This window comes from Bombyx mori, chromosome 14 (genome assembly GCF_030269925.1).
Source record: "Bombyx mori chromosome 14, ASM3026992v2".
Lineage (NCBI taxonomy): Eukaryota > Metazoa > Arthropoda > Insecta > Lepidoptera > Bombycidae > Bombyx > Bombyx mori.
Window position 1 is genome coordinate 6,450,572 of NC_085120.1, and position 18,244 is coordinate 6,468,815.

Below are 18,244 nucleotides of genomic sequence, written 5' to 3' on the forward strand. Positions count from 1 at the left end.
GGGCCCGGCGAAGGGGGCCTAAGAAGACGACTTGCAAGCTGCTCTGCACGCGTTTTACGCAAGAGCATCCGGGTGATGGATGGCCGGCTATCCTCGACCCACGCTGGCTCTGACCCAGCCGGGTATTCCGTAGGATAACTAACTCTAACCGGCGCCATCTAGGCGGGCTTCGGACAGCCTGCCGACCGAGAGAGCTAGTGGTCGTGGCGCCGACGACCGCCGGTCTGGCGTCCCGAGGGGGATGGTGATGGGAGAGATGTGGTCCGCGCTAAACGCTTCACTCTCCCCCCTTTGCCTTTTCATGAGTTCTGCCTTATGAGAGGCTCGGACATGGGTTGTTGAGCGACAGGAGGTTTTAGTCGGTTTGACTTCGACATACCCCGCCCGCCATCCCCAGTGGAGGGTGGGAGTCCGGCGATTTCCTGTGTTTTTTTAAGCAAAGAGATTTTTAATCTAACCCGTGTTTTTTTTAATTTCCCCACAGTATAACCCTTCGAACATTATTCTTCGGTCATTTATTTATTTATTGCCTGAGTGGGTCGACTATATCACAATACATCTGGTGTTCATTAGAGGGACATGATTGCATACGGCCAACCATCTTTAGATTTAAGATAAAACTCTCAAATTATATTACGGCTATCGCATCCTTCAAACTACAACGAACAACCGATCATTAATTTTATAAATTTATAAATATTGCGTTTTTTTTTCTTCTATATTTTATTCTATTGTGACCGTCGTTTGAGAAAACGTGTTAAGTAGGTACATAGTGTATTTCTATAGAAAAATTGGGACCTACCTGCGAAATTAGAACATAACATAGTTATATCGATTGATACTATTACACTGTACATGTTACCTTTGGCCATGACGACTTCTTGTCATATTTTATGATCGTAAATAGTGAAAGTTTTGACTGCACTTGCCAAAGCGAATATTCGTTGAAGATAATAAAAATTAGTGAAGTCAAGATCTTATAACAATCAATAACCTTTAAGATATCTTCGGGTAAAGAGCCATTCCGGTTTAATAATTACAACGGGAGTACCTTCACGCTCCATAAATAACAACAGCTATTCAGTTTTGCCTTGACATTAGGGTCTTGGAGCTCTGAAATATTTCATTAAGTTTCTAGGTTCTATGGTCCTTTTTTCATACCTAATCATCGGTAGCCTCAAGAGAATCCGGCTTCACGTGACTGGTAAGCGAACTCACAGAGCTCAGTCTGAGAGATCTCCAAGAGAGTTGTCATGAAAGCTTCTTCTTCTGAGTATGGAGGCTAGAACCGGTTTTCCACGTGTCTCGTGTCACTTGTCACGGCATGCCGGTAGGTGGTCCTATCAGTTTTGACCAACGGGTATCAACCTCGAGGTCTTTTCCCATCGACATGACCTACTAACATTTCTGTGTAAAGTAGCTTAGTACGTGCTGATAACAGATTATAGACAGCCTAGTTACTATGTGGAGCTCTTCGAGAATGGACAAGTTTTTTCGCCGAGCGGTCTCTTTTTTTTTGTTTTTTGTTTTTGTTTTCATACCTATTTTAGTAACGTCGAGCGTTATTCTAGATTCACCGAACTAGTAGGTGAGCTTGCGGGGCTCAAACTTTTTGCTAACACGAACCCTAGCAAGAGCCGTGCTTCGCAGAATCTACCACCGGATCGGAAACGCGATCCACTGAGAAGATCCAGCGAAAAACTCAGTGGGCTGTGGCTGTGTCTGTGGGTTAATTTACTTGCCGAGCCCTTCGTCGCAAGCAACGGGTTCGACGAGAACGATGACCGGTGCTTGAGATACCTAAAAGCACCGTTAGTGTATCGGGAATCGGGAGGATCCGAAATAACGTGTTTTGGGCCTATTTCTCAATAATAGGAATAGAAATGCAAAGTATTGATTTCGAAATAATAGCATATTTATTTATTAAGTTTTAGTTATGGTTAATATTATGTCTAGTGTATTGTATTATTTATTTACTGGTGATGATAGGACCTCTTGTGAGTCCGCACGGGTAGGTACCATCACCCCACCTATTTCTGCCGTGAAGCAGTAATGCGTTTCGGTTTGAAGGGTGGGGCAGCCGTTGTAGCTATACTGAGATCTTAGAACTTATATCTCAAGATGGGTGGCACATTTACGTTGTAGATGTCTATGGGTTCCAGTAACCACTTAACATAAGGTGGGCTGTGAGCTCGTCCACCCAACCAGCAATAAAAAATAAAATAAAACACGTGTGGCACTTGGGGACTGCCGCGGTAAAGCTATTGCAAAGCATTTTTTATCAACTTATGCAATTACAATTAGACAATAATAATTTAATAATAAAACAATAATAAAAATAAGACCACGCTATATTTAAAAACATTAACAAAAGCAAAACATTAACTGTCCCCTTCACACTCATAAGCTAGACCGCGTGAGAGAGAGATGGGCAAACTTTTCATGATGCTCATGCAGTGCGGCGTCACGCGGCGCGCTTATTCACAAACACTACACCAGCGCAACGTATGAATGTGTTGAACGCTAGCTACATAGTAGGCGTAGTGGGGTGTCAGGTTATTTTCGTTACGGAATTTCTTGATTCAGTCGCCGTACTCAAAGTCCGCGATAAAAGCTATGCAATATCTTAAAAATCTTAAAATTTTCATTTACATTCCAGATATTGTTAATTAGTATAGAAATAATGTGTAGACGGAACCTATCTCGGTGAATAAACTCTATTTTTAATTTTCGCGGTTTTCACTTGTCTCGATTTCATTGGTTAGTTGGCGTCGTCAAACACCTACACAGAAGTTTGTAAAAAATATGTCTCCTATCGCACTGTTACTATATACTCGTACTTAAGTATATATCGATCTAAAGTACATGCTCGCACTTTAAGAGGATTTTTAAACCAATCGATTTGAGCTTGTATTTGCTCTGAGATAGTGGATGGGGAATTTAGCAACTAAAAAGTTTTAAATTTTGGCGTATTCTGTATTTATTCTTAAATATTTTCTAACAGCTTTCACAGAATTTGGAAGTTCAATTATTCGACTTAAGCAAATTACAAGCTTTGTCGTGATTTTCTAATGAGAACCTTTTTGTTTTATAAGAGCATGAGATTTTTTTTATCACTCGGTACACTTTTAAACTTCTACAAGTCTAGCTTCTCATTCGTTAAAACAAATTTTGTATATGTAGAATGTATTTACGTTCTTATCAGTTAAAATATGACGCAAATAAGAATCAACTTTTTGTTCCATTATTACGAAAGATGACGAAATTGAGGTCTACGTATAATCATTAATAAATAAATTTACCATTCTAATTACGGGCGTCTAATTTAATTACTGTTATTCGGTACGTACGGTATTGGACTTCGTTTGACTTTATTTATTCATTCGGTAATATGACAGGTTCGTGAAGTCAGGAAAAAAACAGAATATGATTATTTCCAATTGCGAATACAGATACACTAAAAACTTATGTTGAAACTAGCTTTTGCCCGCGACTCCGTCCGCGTGGAATAGTTCACAAATAATGCTTTATTTTAGAACAAATTTGATTAGCATAAATAACGTTATAGTGACCAACCTTAACATATAGACATGCTGTAGCGGACTTTTTTTAGATCTTTTAAAGGAGAACAATTCTGTCATAAATTATTTTAGCGAAACTTTAACCGTTTCTGAAGCGCACGCAGCGGAAGCTCTCAAAAGGTAAAAATAACCCGGATTTTGAAACATTCTTTATTGGTGCTCCGCTTATATTGGTCTTAGCGTGATGTTATATAGCCTATAGCCTTCCTCGATAAATGGGCTATCTAACACTGAAAGAATGTTCAAATCGGACCAGAAGTTTCTGAGTTTAACGCGTTCAAACAAACAAACTCTTCAGCTTTATAATATAGATTACAATTGCTGTCTAAGCTCACGTGCTGTACCACACTTGAAAATACGAAATTACCAGTGACGTTGTTCTGGGTTTTGACGAACTGGACGGGTACGTGCACAGGAACACGCCGTACTTAGGGACCACGGTCGGCCGCTGTGCCAACGGGATCGGCGGTGCGGAATTCATCATCGACGGCACGACTTATCAACTCGCTAACGACATTAGGAAAGATCATTTACATGGCGGGATTAACGGACTTAATAAGGTGATTTGAAACTGTTATCCCCTGTAATATCATAAAGGCAGCTTTAGAGTTTCTCGTCAAATCTTCTCAATAGGTCGCGATTCCGATGCGGCGGTAGATTCAGCGAAGCACTGCCCTTTTTAAGGCAAATGTTAGCAAATACTTTCAGGCTGAACCCCGTAATGTATGCAAAACAAAACGAGCGATGTAGGTAAGAAGAAAAAAAAAAGCAATACAATCTTTGGTACATACTACTTCAAATTTTCTTTAATAATTAACTTACTGGCGAACTTACTCGACGTGTTATCAGGCTCATACCGCAACGTTAATCATACTGCAGTCCACCTTCAGACATGAGGTTAAGGTACCCTTTACATTGTAATAACGGCTGTTCTGCCTATCAAACCGGAATGCGTCATTGTTACACCACGATTACACTAAGAATGTTAGCTCCAATATTTACCGGCTCACATCACTTCTTACCACAAGAACTGCTATGAAATTCAACGATGTTCGTCAGGATGTTTTTTTATGAATATGTTCATGATGTTTCAATTAGTAATAGATTGTAATTAAATTAAGAGAGTTCAAATTTTTATTTTGCTGCTAATGCGTCCCGTCTGAATGTTATTAGTGACTTTGCCTTTTTTTCTTTCCTAGCTATTCCTGCGTAACCGAGCGAGTAAGTGAGCTCTCGGGGCTCTAACCTGGGGGCATTGCTAAGACTAGCCCTAGCAAGAGCAGTGCTTCGCAGAATCTACCACCGGATCGGAATCGCGATCCACTGAGAAGATCCGGTGAGAAACTCAGTGGGTTGTGTCTATGGGTTGGTTTACTCTCCGAACCCTTTGTTGTAAGCGACGGGTTTGACGAAAACGCTAACCAAGTCTTTGTCAATGAAGCACAGTCGAAACACTCCCTCCATAATAATAATAATAAGCGGTGACCGACATGTGGAGGGTGGTATCTACAGAAATAATCCCGGTAGTTTTATCGGTGAATGGTTTGGTCCCTGAAAGCCTCTCAAAACATCTCGAGAGGCTTGGTCTCAACAAAAAGTCGGTGGTGGCCCAAATGCAAAAAGCAGTCTTGCTGGACAATGCCCGTATAGTTCGCCGGTTTCTCTCCCAATAGTCCCTAACGCTCCGGCTGATTGTTACCCACCTCGCCGGAGTGTATCCTACCGTCTTCCCAGGCGAGGCAGTGCTTAATACACATAATAATAATAATGAACCCACGTCTTATCTTATTGCAAGCTCGAGAACGATACTTTTCTTTGCGTGAGAGCTCCTTTCAAAGCGCAGAAATAGAAAGAAACTTTTTAAATAAACTCATTCGGTTTTCTCGTTCTAAATTCAACCATATTCCTTCGAGTTAAAGTAGAAGTCATGAATTTAATATGCTCTTCATGTGCTCTCTCACTCTTTTAACTATTGAATCGAGATCCAATAAGTTATTTTCTTTCATTCACTCACTGTCCGACGGCCACGCGGTGCACGTATCTGTGTCAAGTCTTGTCGCTACATTTAATCAATAATTATAATTAGTGAACTAAAAATAAAGTCAAAACAAATAGTGCATTGAAATGGCGTGTCCTATGAGGTGAGCGTTTTGTTGCTGATTGTTAAACTTTTTATTAAAATTTATATATTTCTTTTTATTGCTTATATGGGTGGACGAGCTCACAGCCCACCTGGTGTTAAGCGGTTACTGGAGCCCATAGACATCTACAACGTAAATGCGCCACCCACCTTGAAATAAGTTCTAAGGTCTCAGTATGGTTCAAAGTAGGATAGTGTTTTCAAAGTAGGAAAACAGTGAGTTTTCTATTTTTAATTAACAAAAGCTTACAGCCCGCCTGATATTAAGCGGCTACTGGTAGATAGAACAATATGAGTGTGCCTAACCCACATTGAGACAAGTAGAAAATGGATCTTGTATTTCAAACCTTCCTGATGAAACCGAAAAGGCCCTCGGGCCATAAGTAAACCTTCCGTCTTCAAATAATAAAAAAGTCAAAGCAACCATTATTATAAGGTTTTAATTAATTAAGATGTAAATAAATATATTAATACTTTATGAATCGTAGCATTTACTATGTTATTTAATTAAAAATTCTAACTTTATGACTAGTTTACTTAGCACGAAAACGCGATTCAATGTTTATTTTATCTTTACGACTTGAGTTAATTAAATAAAATTACTAATGTAGTCGGTTCATCGTATCGAAATTTGTCGAATTGTTTTCGGCCCCAATTTAAATTTTTTTATCACGCAATTCTACTTATATATGATACACTTCGGAAAATTCTTGCGTGTTGCAGTTTCAACGTAGCTTACTTCAAATCTTACATCATCGTCCCGAATGCCATATAAGACGGACATAGCTATTTTGTAAATAATAAAAAAAAACCTTTGAGTTATTTATTGATTACCTACCTATTTACTTCGGTTTTTAAGATGATGTTCTATTTTTTCAAACAAGCGACACAAACGTAATTAATTCCGTACAGCCTATGACAATCTCTAAAAATAAAAAATTTTGAAAATTTTTTTAATAAATGATTTAGATAAGACTATTTTTTTCAGAAAACAATATATTTTATACCTTTTTATATACCTTACATATTATATATCATTATAGACGCCTTAGATTTACGTAAAGATATTTATTAAGATTTACTAAGATAACAGAAGAAGAAAACAGTAAAAAAAAAGAATAGAATAAAAGGGAATGAACTGAACAAAATGTATTTGTGTGTAACTGTGTATTCAGCTTCTAAAGAAATTGCTAATTTACTTATTTAAAAACTCCGTCGTCATATTGCCCCAAAATTTCGGTAACAACAACGTGTTGTAATTACGAAAATAAAATTGAAAGAGGAATTAAATTGAATAAAGGTGTTTCCCACGGGCTTACCCTATTTTCATACCGTATTCCGTCAAAATCGGTTCGGGGTATCGCCGTGAAAGTGTAACAATCGCTAATTTTTAATCACTTTTTTTGCTACTTTTCATTCTAATGAATTCTATACGTTGCTCCAAATAAGCCTCTGTCTAAGTTTTATTACTATTGTATGTGAAAGCCCATACAATATTTTCGGAGTTACGCGCGAAAAAACAAACCGGTAGATCAACAATATAAATTAATATACACGATCGCTGGTTTATGTTCTATTACCCTTTCTAGCTACCCCCTTTCTGTTTCATAACCTTTCTTTAATAGGCACGTCAGATTCTGCAGTTTTGTCGTATTAATTGATTGTAAATTTAAATCAAATCCATCAATAATTTATTCAATAAAATATTGAAATTAAATGCTAACTTACTTACTGAATAATGACTAGACCCTGTCCGGAATTGTACCTTTAACTATACGAATACCGCTTGAATCTTTTTCTTATTCTAATACATATAACAAGGCGTAGCTGCAATATTATTACATTCCGTTTACAATCTGTAAAGGGTTTCGATTTTTAAACATGGAATTCGTAAGTCCATTAATGAGTTGTATAATTTTGAAGTCATATGACGTAGTGATAAGATGAGGTAAGATTATGGAGGTGAAAGGAAGATAGGGAAGCGGTTAGTAGTAGCTGGATATTGTAGAAGTCGTTGACCTGTGTGTTCCGATTGATTACACGATAGACTATCGCTTGACCTCTGAACTTCTATGACTAAATGAAGTATGTTAGCAATAGAATACCTACTAAGTTTTATAAATCTTTATATAAGTATATAATTGTATTCCTCTGTGCCTGTTTATGTGACTGCTCTCCTCCTAAGCGGCTGGATCGATTTTCAAGAGATTTCTTGTGTGTTTAAATAGATTCAAAAATGATTTAGATTCATAATTTGGTCAACTACAAAATGTTTTTTTTAAAATAGTATATAAGTGTTTAAAAATTTCAGATCTAAGACGTCTGTCTGTACAGCACGACGTCTGTCGAGTTCGCTAGTAGTAAAAATTGGTTCAAAAGCTATAAAAATAAAGTTGAAAAACAAGCCGAACTAGATATAAGATATTTAATAATGATATTTTTTCACCTTAGTGATTACGACTCTTTTCATAGGTATACAAATTTTCCATATAATCAGATGTTAGTAGTGTTTGTGCATATTATAACCCTTAGATATGTCTATTTCTGCCGCGAAGTAATTATATTAACTGAGATTTCGATCTCAGATGTCAAGGCGAACGGTGGCATTTAGGTTGTGGTGCCTAAAAGCTCCGCAACCACTTAACATCAGATGGGACGTGAGCTCGTTTACCCACCAATGCAATAAAAAACTTGAAGTCGGTGAAAATTAGATTAAAGGTTTCCGCTACACAAACAGATACAGGTCAAACCAATAAAAGTATGTTAAATAGATGTAGTTTTTTAATTTATTCTCTAGAGCTTTGAAGTCGTAAAATAGAGTGTATAGTGTACCTACTTACACAGCCTCAGACGCTGTTGACGAACAGGTAATTCAGGTTCATTATGTTTAAAAAAAATACAGTCAAAGGCATGACAGTTGAACGACCTGTGTGGTAACAAACACTCAATGTAGTTGTGACTTTATATTATTACTACATACTATACCAGGGGTGGCCAACTTTATTAGAACCATGATCTACTGTCTTCCGACGAAACACTCTGCGACCTACCAATGACCTTTCATGGAATTTAATGAAACAATGTAGTTCAGTATACAAATAAGTAGCATATAGTCTTCTATTAAAAAGATTAAAATAAACCTGAAATTATATATTAGAAGAGAATTATTATGTAGAAGAGAGGATGAATGATGTGACGTAACGGTCATTAACAAATGATACAAGATGAAAATGATGCGCGTAGTTGTTGGTGATTACGTTGCGCAGTCTGTTCTATGTATTTATATTTTTTGTCTTACCACGATCGACCGGTCGATCGTGATCTACCGGTTGGCCAATACACACTATCCATGTTTACACTTCGACTTTATGTCTAGATGTCTCAGGAAGCTATTATACTTAGACCGACCGGGGGCTGTCCGCTGGCCTGACCAAAATAAAGCAACAGAAAATTACGGATGAAAATTTAAAACAAAGAAAAATTCTTTGGTTTTCTCTATCTTTGCCAAAACAATTTTAATGACACCAAACGACCGTGCATTTCATATTTTTAAGCAAATATTACAAACACGTCCAATAAATTAAGCAAAAATACAGAAAAACGAATAAAATGTCATATTTTCTCTTCATATTTCTAGTGTGAATGTTTATGATAAAAAAAATACAAACAAAAACGGACTGAGTAAAAGAGACACCAAAATTCCCTCCCCATAGCATATTTCAATGATTATGCTACTGGTGATATAACACAAAGAGGGTTATCGTCAGACAGGCGACCGGTCGTGAAACTAATGCCTACTCCTTATGCAGTATCATATAAAGACTTGCTGAGTTGCTGCGCCAAACCCACGTAATGTGAAATAAAGACAAGAAGTAGAAGAATATAATATAGTTAAAATACAATAAAGTACGTTCATTTGCGTCCAATGAGCGGTGTCTCTATTAGTCTCCAATCATCAAGGCTCGATGATGAACGATCTCACGTTGCCCATATACAGCAGGTTTCCCCAATCTACATCACGACTTCGGTCCAACTTGTGTGAGGCAATCCAATGCTGGGTTGTCAGTTCGCGGTCGCCTCATTAATTTTTTGCCCTCCGCAGCCTTTACTTTAATTTCGAATAAATGTTTTTAAACTTATCGGCGTAAGGATAGTAAACTTCCCTAAGCTGCCAAAAGTAACCATACCGAGTTTCAAGTTAATCGGTTAGGCGATGTTCGAAAGTATAGATCACGAGTAAGCCTTAAATTTTTTATGAATCACATTAAGAGGTAGACGAACAACCATAATAAAAAAAAACCTGAAAATTCCTTGAACTGATTAGGTAAATTGATGTTTTAAATAGTTTTTAACGTTTATTGCTATAGTTTACATTTAGTAAAGAAAATGTTTATTTTAAGATCTATGATTTTTGTTATATGTTAAAAGTATATCTATTTTAAGACAAAATTTACCAATACCATCCGTAGGGTACACCATGTTTTGAATTAGGTACGGAGTTACATATTTAGGCTCTACAGGAATATGCTGCTTATGGGAATATGATTACGTCAAGGCTAATCAATATTATGTCAACTAACATTTAGCCGCCAATTTTATCGTATAGCTGGGACTAGTCAGCGGAAAATGGAAGGAGCAGAGCTCAAATCAAAAGCGAGGAGAATGTCCGGATCTCGATTGAGAAATCGTAGGTTTATTTCTGTACCAGCCATTTTCGGCTTTACTGAGTGTTATTATTAGGTAGATACGTTTAGGAAATGTGCTGTCATCTGTCGTCGTTGCGGATTGAACTCAAACTGCAGCATAGGAAGCACTTATTTATTCCAAACGCACCTTAAAATCGGATACATTGATAATCAACTGGTTTTTATATATTTGAATCTTTTGAAACGTAGAACGCAATTTTTATCGGTAGGCAGCGGCTTGGCTCTGCCCCTGGCATTGCTGAAGTCCATGGGCGACGGTAACCACTCAACATCACGTGGGCCGTATGCTCGTCTGCCTACAAGGGCAATAAAAAAAAAACATGATGTTTATCTCTCAATCTGACAGCCTGTCTTTTTTCTTAGGGAAGTCTCCCGTTGCTAGTGCTGTGTGTGAAAAACCATTTAACCAACCATAAATAATCATGGTTTCGAGGGATATCACCATCTGATTCTGTCTTAGAATGCAGCGAACTCTCTCCCTCTAGTTAAAATATGGTGAATCTCTCGCGAATAGGAGGGATTGACTTTGTGTTGTCTGTGAGGTTCGATAACCATTTGACAACCAGGTCAAGCCTGAGCTCACCACTCAAACATATTTTTTTTATATATACTAGCTGACCCGGCAGACTTCGTATTGCCTCAATCGATAAATAAAAGATCTAAGCTTTTGTATAAAAAAAACTTAAAACAAACAAAAGGAATTCGTCCGACGGGGGGCACATAAAGGAGAAACAAAATTGTTATTTTTATTTAATTCCGAGCATTTTCATATTTATCTACATTTAAAACCTTCTCTGGACTTCCACAAATTCAAGACCAAAATTAGCCAAATCGGTCCAGCCGTTCTCGAGTTTTAGCGAGACTAACGAACAGCAATTCATTTTTATATATATTATATATTTTTATATATTTAATAAATAGATAGATTATTTTGTACTCTTTGACACAGATCAGCGATCGACGAAATAAATGGCCAAGAAGGCGCGCACCTTGGTAACGAGGCCGGCATGCTATACGGGGAATATTTGATGCTGGATAAACTGCTGTCTGCGCAGAGGATGCTCAGCGCTGAGTCCTCTAAACCTGTACACGATGAGCATCTCTTCATCATCACACACCAAGGTAACGTCCATATCCATAAAAATAGATTACAGTTGCTATTTTTTACTGATGGTAGGACCTCTTGTGAGTCCACGCGGGTGGGTATTATCACCCTGCCTATTTCTGCCGTGAAGCAATAATGCGTTTCGGTTTGAAGGGTGGGGCAGCCGTTGTAACTATACTTGAGACCTTAGACCTTATATCTCAAGGTGGGTGGCGCATTTACGTTGTAGATGTCTATGGGCTCCAGTAACCACTTAACACCAGGTTAGCTGTGAGCTCGTCCATCCAACTAAGCAATAAATAAAAAACTAGCAGTCGTCAACGACGAGTAATTTAAATCTAGTTTCTTTAACCAAGGTCAATAATTACACTTCAATACCCATAATAAAGGCTTTATTAGCCCAAGTACACTATAATTACTGTATCACTACTTTTAAAATAGGTTTGCATGTAAAACTGATTTAAAAACATCATGTAAATTTCAGTGCATATTCCATATTCTTTGAAGAATTTTAAGTATAAGATCTTTCGTCCCGTTAAAAAAAATTAAGTACCTAAATGTATCTTTTGAAGCGATTTATTAATTTAGATTATATTTTTTACTGTTATCACCATATATATATGTAAATATTATGAAATAAAATACAGATATGTAATAAAATTCAGATAATTTTTATTGTTTGTTTATTGATATAGCGTCAAGAAGTTTTTATTTTTTATATATTAAATTTAAATTCACCGCTTAAACGCTATTAAATTTAATTAGATTGGCGTACCTACACATTGATCTGCGAGACTATACAACAAACGAGTATTCAAATTTGAAAGTATACTTTTACGTCAAAATGCATTTCCGACAACGTTGCGACCGAGTTACCGAATTATGACAACCAAGCGTAATTTACGTAATCGACCTAAATCACATACATGCTGTATATCATCAGATAAATATATTGCTCACCGAAACTCGTATAGATAATACAAGTGTGCGTATTTATAATTTAAAACAATATGATTTTGACACTAAACATACCGATAACGAGTCAAATGACCCATCTTGAACTTTTGCATTTAAAATTCACGTATCATCTTAGTGCTTTATCACATTTGACTTCCCGATTTTTTCTTACCAATTAATCTACAGTCATTATACTATTTTTTTTTTTTTTGTTTAGTTTTGTTTATTTTGAGTAATACTTGTCGTATACCGTTATCTACCCGCTATTGTACAAAAAGGTACCAGTGAGTGTGAATATGATTAGTGTTAAATAATTAAGCCCTGCCCATTTGTGCCAAAGTAGTGTTGAATTTCGATCGCATAGAAAGGACAGTCGTGTTTTTTTTTTATTGCTAAGATGGGTGGACGGCTCACTGCCCATATGGCGTTAAGCGATACAGGATGATGGTACCTACCCGTGCGGCCTCAAAAGACAATCAGAAAATTTTACTTCGACGGCGATTTGTCAAAGTGAGTGACGATCACTCATGCTATTTAATATAGCTTTATATACCTACTTAATAACAACTGAGTTGTCACTAACGATAATAATAAAAAAATCATTAATGTAGTCGAAGTCAAAAAGGAAAACTCAAAAACTACTAATCGAATTTTGATTAATTTCACATGCACCGGCTTTCAATTAACAGGATCATTGAATTCGGTTCGCCTACAAAAAAGTTCTGAGGTACACACATAATATAGAAAAATACAGGCGCACCGAAAACCTCTCCTCCTTTTTTAAGTCAATTAATAAAAATAATAAAAAGTTAGAAGAAATTATATTTCCGAAATGTAAGTGTAAAATTATGAAATATTTGAACCTCAAAAGATAATTAATTAAAAATTAATTCACACTTTCTCCATTGCGTAATAATTTGATATAATTTTTGTAAGTTTGGCAATGCGCTTGTGTACAAAGGCAAAGTGTACGCCACTTCAATGGACAAGTCATAATATATAAATGTAATGTAAAAAAAATGTAAACATTTCCTAACAGTTCCTTCTGGTTTACAACTGGGCTGGATATTTGTTGAATAACACTAAGTTCAGTTTCAACTTACCATCAGTAAATAAAATGGACACATTTTTAAATCTAATCCTCCTCCTCCTCGAGTCGTGTTCCTCATGTCTGAGGGTCGTGACCTCCATCACCCATGAGCTTCAATCTTAGGATTTTTTTCCACTCACCCCTGTCCACGGCGTCATGCAGCGCGCTGTACACTGTACTGTCCAAAGCGGTATATATAATAGACTAATAGAAAAATTATCTTATTATCAAAAATCTAATAGACGAACATTATTTTTGTAAGGGAACATTTTTCCCATTCTGTATATAGTAATCAAGTTACTCATATATAACCTGTTTCATAGACAAATTGCTTAATTGTTGCCACAGCCTACGAACTCTGGTTCAAGCAGATAATATTTGAAGTGGATTCTGTGAGGGCATTACTTAACGTGGAAGGCTTGGACGAAAGCCACACCATGGAGATATTGAAGAGACTCAACAGGATTGTGCTCATCTTGAAAGTGAGTATCATTTCTTATCACCTAAACTTCCGTTGTCAAATAAGTACAAGATGTTATTGTATTATTTGACGATAATATATCAGTAAGCATTGGAACAAATAAAATCGATTAATAACTAAAAACTTTACGAGATAGGATCATAAGTTTCAACATGCGGCGACGATCACAGCTCTATACGATGACCAATCGATTATGAGCTACCACTAAAAACATGTTGTTAAATTCATTAATGATAACGCATCCGTCAGTATCAAACATAAATATATCGAACAAGCTACGCATAACCGCCAAGATAAGCCGAAACCCTGACAGTTGACTCGAAACAATAAATTTTTTTTTTATATATCTAGTTCAAAGAGGTTGCGTTGCACGGTTTGTTTTCTGAAGTGTCTTCTAGATACACGCCCGTTCTATATACTAGTATTAACCGGTTGTTGTAGTAAGATTTGCCTATGTCCAGCCATTGTTGACATCTGTCAGGTGAACAAGAAGACAGAGAGATACCTACTTTAACCAAATAAGATCGGAGATTGTAGTACTTAACGACCGTCTGGTGTAGTGGTAAGTGACATGGTCACTACACAGGGGGGTCGCGGGTTCGAATCCCGCCAAGGGAAGATATTTGTATGATAAATATAAATGTCTTTTCCAGGGTTATGGATGTCTATTAAATATATGTATGTGTATAATAAAAATCTTACATGTATATCCGTTATCTGGTACCTGTAACACAAGTTCTTTACGAACTTATCACGGGACCAGTTAACGTGGCGTGATTGTTAAAAAAAAAAAAAACTATAGGACGCAATTTGATCCAATTTTCATGCAGACAAAGGAAAGTTAGCCGTCATCTTGTGGCAATGAGAGAGCTACATACATTTAGCCTCATTTTTCGATCCCACAGAAGCTCCGGTGAAGCTGTTATTGAAATATTTAAAACTACTAGAGGTCCCGCAGTAGTCGAAATTCGACTATAATTAATTGGAATTCTAAGTTTGTACACTATTATGATTGTATTTTATAATCACAAATTTCGCCAAGCCTACACTATAAAAAATATTAACAAAGACAAACAATATTTAATCTCAATTTGACAACAGACGTCAACAACAAAAGTTTCACAATAAATAGTATGCATGCGTGTGTGCGTCAAATACATGGTATGTAGTGTGTGTAATGTTTTCTTTATTGATTTAATGTATCTTTTATGCATTATTTAAAAAAAATATTAACATTGTGCACTTCTTCTCTATATTCTCTATAAGTGTGTCAAATTTCATACTCCTCCGTCCGCGCAATTTTCGTAAAAAGGGATACAAAGTTTTTGCTTCACGTATTTAATATATAGATTCTGTCACAAAAACGTCCAAGATGGTTAATCGTTATCAATATTAAATTAATGTCGCCGCACATAATGTGTCAGTATTTACGATGTTGTACGCAAGATAGCACTAGTGAACCTATTAATAAGCAGTTCTGTTTGTACTAATTGAATTGAACGCACTTTTACAAATGTAAAAGCGAATATTTATTTTCTATTTACCGCAAGCTGATATCTTAAATAGATTTACATATTATTATGTAAATATGATATTTATGGAGCGATGATCTTTATTTAATTTTAGACACTAGCGGATGACCGGATTTTTTGATAAATTGTGCTTTTTAGAAATTATATTTAAATACGAATTACATATTGATATTATATTACATAATTTGTTATTTTCTTTCAATAAAAAAAAAAAAAGTTTATGCTTAAGTTGATTATCGATAAAGTTGATTATTGAAAACACGAATAAAACAACTTTTTCTGAAAATAAATCGTAGCTAGATCGATTTATCGCCCCCGAAATCTTCTGTATACTAAATTTTATGGAAATCGTTGGAGCCGTTTCCGAGATTCAGATTAGGTATATATTTTTTTTATTTTTTTTTTATTGCCTTTGTAGGCAGACGGGCATACGGCCTACCTGATGGTGAGTGGTTACCGTCGCCCATGGACTTCAGCAATGCCAGGGGCAGAGCCAAGCCGCTGCCTACCGAAATTATATATATTATATATATATATTTATTTATACAAGAATTGCTCGTTTAAAGATATAAGATATATCGTATAATATTTTTTTTCATACGTTTATGGCTTTATCTTGTGAGTTAAATGTATTTATTGGTTTCAAAGAATGGGTGTCGTATATAAGGACGGATATCTATCAATAGAAATGCTTTAAATAACCATTTTTATATAAAGCTTTTTACGTAAGGAGTGGACCGTTGATCTTGAAAACCAGTACGAACATAATAAAAATTACTTTTACGGTTAAATCCCGCATTTTATAAAAAAAAATTACATGAACACTCATAAGAATTCGAATTGTCGTAAATATTATAATAACGATAAAAAAAAGTCATCCTAAAAAGATTTCGGTGGCCTGTCTGAACGAGGATATGCGAGAGAAGAGTCTGAATGCAGAGATGACGTATGATAGGTCTGAATGGAAACAGAGGACATGCTGCACCAATCCCATATAGTTCGATAAGAGGAACAAGAATAAGAAACCTGATATTAAGCCGTAATAACTAATTTGAATTGTGTCCACGGCTCGAGAAGACCGAAGAAACTATTAATTATGTAGTATGAAGATCAGTATCTGTTTCTATTTCTCCTTAGAATGTTGGGTCATCGAGACGTTAATCTATATATATATATATATATATATAAATGAATTGCTGTTCGTTAGTCTCACTAAAACTCGAGAACGGCTGGACCGGTTTGGCTAATTTTGGTCTTGAATTATTTGTGGAAGTCCTGAGAAAGTTTAAAAGGTAGATAAATATGAAAATGCTTGGAATAAAATAAAAACAACAATTTTGTTTTTCCTTTGATGTGTCCCCCGTCGGGCGGATTCCTTTTGTTTGTTTTAAGTTTATTTTATACAAAAGCTTAGGTATTTTATTTATCGATTGAGGCGCTACGAAGTCTGCCGGGTCAGCTAGTAAATAATAATCTTTAGCTCAGAAATCGAGGATAAATTCTGATGATTATGCTCCTTCAGAATGTAACTCGCCGATTTTATCTCAGACTATTCCGAGACCTGTGTCTACAAATTAAATAAATAGTTTGTTTAAGAACTTTAATTATGTACAATTTTATGTGGCGACTGGATTACCTAAAAGTGTGCGATATATTGCTTTTTTTATTGCTTAGAGGGATGGACGAGCTCAAGGCCCATCTGATGTTAATTGGTTACGGGAGCTCATAGACATCCACAATATAAATGCCGTCACCCACCTTGAGACATGAGTCCTAAGTCACAGTTTTACAGTACAACGACTGCCGAATGGTCAAAGCGGAACACATTACTGCTTGACGCGCAAAGATAGGTCGGTGGTACCTAGTAAAATGAAACCCGCAAAATTATAATTTGCGTAATTACTGGTGGTAGGACCTCTTGTGAGCCCGCGCGGGTGGGTACCACCACCCTGCCTATTTCTGCCGTCAAGCAGTAATGCGTTTCGGTTTGAAGGGCGGGGCAGCCGTTGTAACTATACATGAGACCTTAGACCTTATATCTCAAGGTGGGTGGCGCATTTACGTTGTGAATGTCTATGGGCTCCAGTAACCACTTAACACCAGGTGGGCTGTGAGCTCGTCCACCCATCTAAGTAATAAAAAAAAACTATAAAAAAAACCTACCCGAACTAGCTCATAAGAGACAACCTCCTGACAATAATAACGCAAATTAGAATTTTTGCGGGATTCAATTTTTATTACACACGCTGTAGTTTAAAAAGTAAAAAAAACACACTTTCAAAGCGAGCCGAATTAAAAATAATTACGTTTTTATTCTAATGATTCTGGTTTTAGCCAAATTATTGAATCTTTTTCTGTTATCGTGGGTCGTGTGCAAATTGAAAAATTCATTTAAATAAATAGATAGACAGAACGACGGAGGTCAAAGTAATAAATATTATAATTTTCGTTCGCGTTCTCATTGGCTTTAAAATATTTTAAAAGACATATTGTTTTTGCGTATTTTCATGTCTTTTTCATACTACTGTCTTTGTTACGGTAAAAGTAGTTTTTTTTTTATTGCCCTTGTAGGCAGACGAGCATACGGCCCACATGGTGAGTGGTTACCATCGCCCATGGACTTCAGCAATCCCAGGGGCAGAGCCAAGCTGC

General features: G+C 36.3%; 1 protein-coding gene across 5 annotated transcripts in view; it reads left to right on the forward strand.

Annotated features, from left to right (window-relative positions):
• Window positions 1-18,244, forward strand: part of LOC101741137 (tryptophan 2,3-dioxygenase) — a 34,169-nt gene that overhangs the window by 7,064 nt on the left and 8,861 nt on the right. For 2 of the 5 annotated variants that reach the window (XM_062672049.1, XM_062672051.1), the window contains exons 2-4: window positions 4,781-4,917; window positions 11,377-11,549; window positions 13,928-14,061. In XM_062672049.1, the coding sequence (XP_062528033.1) occupies window positions 11,435-11,549; window positions 13,928-14,061 (249 nt within the window). In that variant the 5' untranslated portion in view covers window positions 4,781-4,917; window positions 11,377-11,434. Of the gene's footprint in view, window positions 1-4,462; window positions 4,479-4,780; window positions 4,918-5,574; window positions 5,723-11,376; window positions 11,550-13,927; window positions 14,062-18,244 lie in introns of those variants that run through there. The other 3 variants (XM_062672050.1, XM_004922602.4, XM_062672048.1) reach the window with 3 other exon arrangements.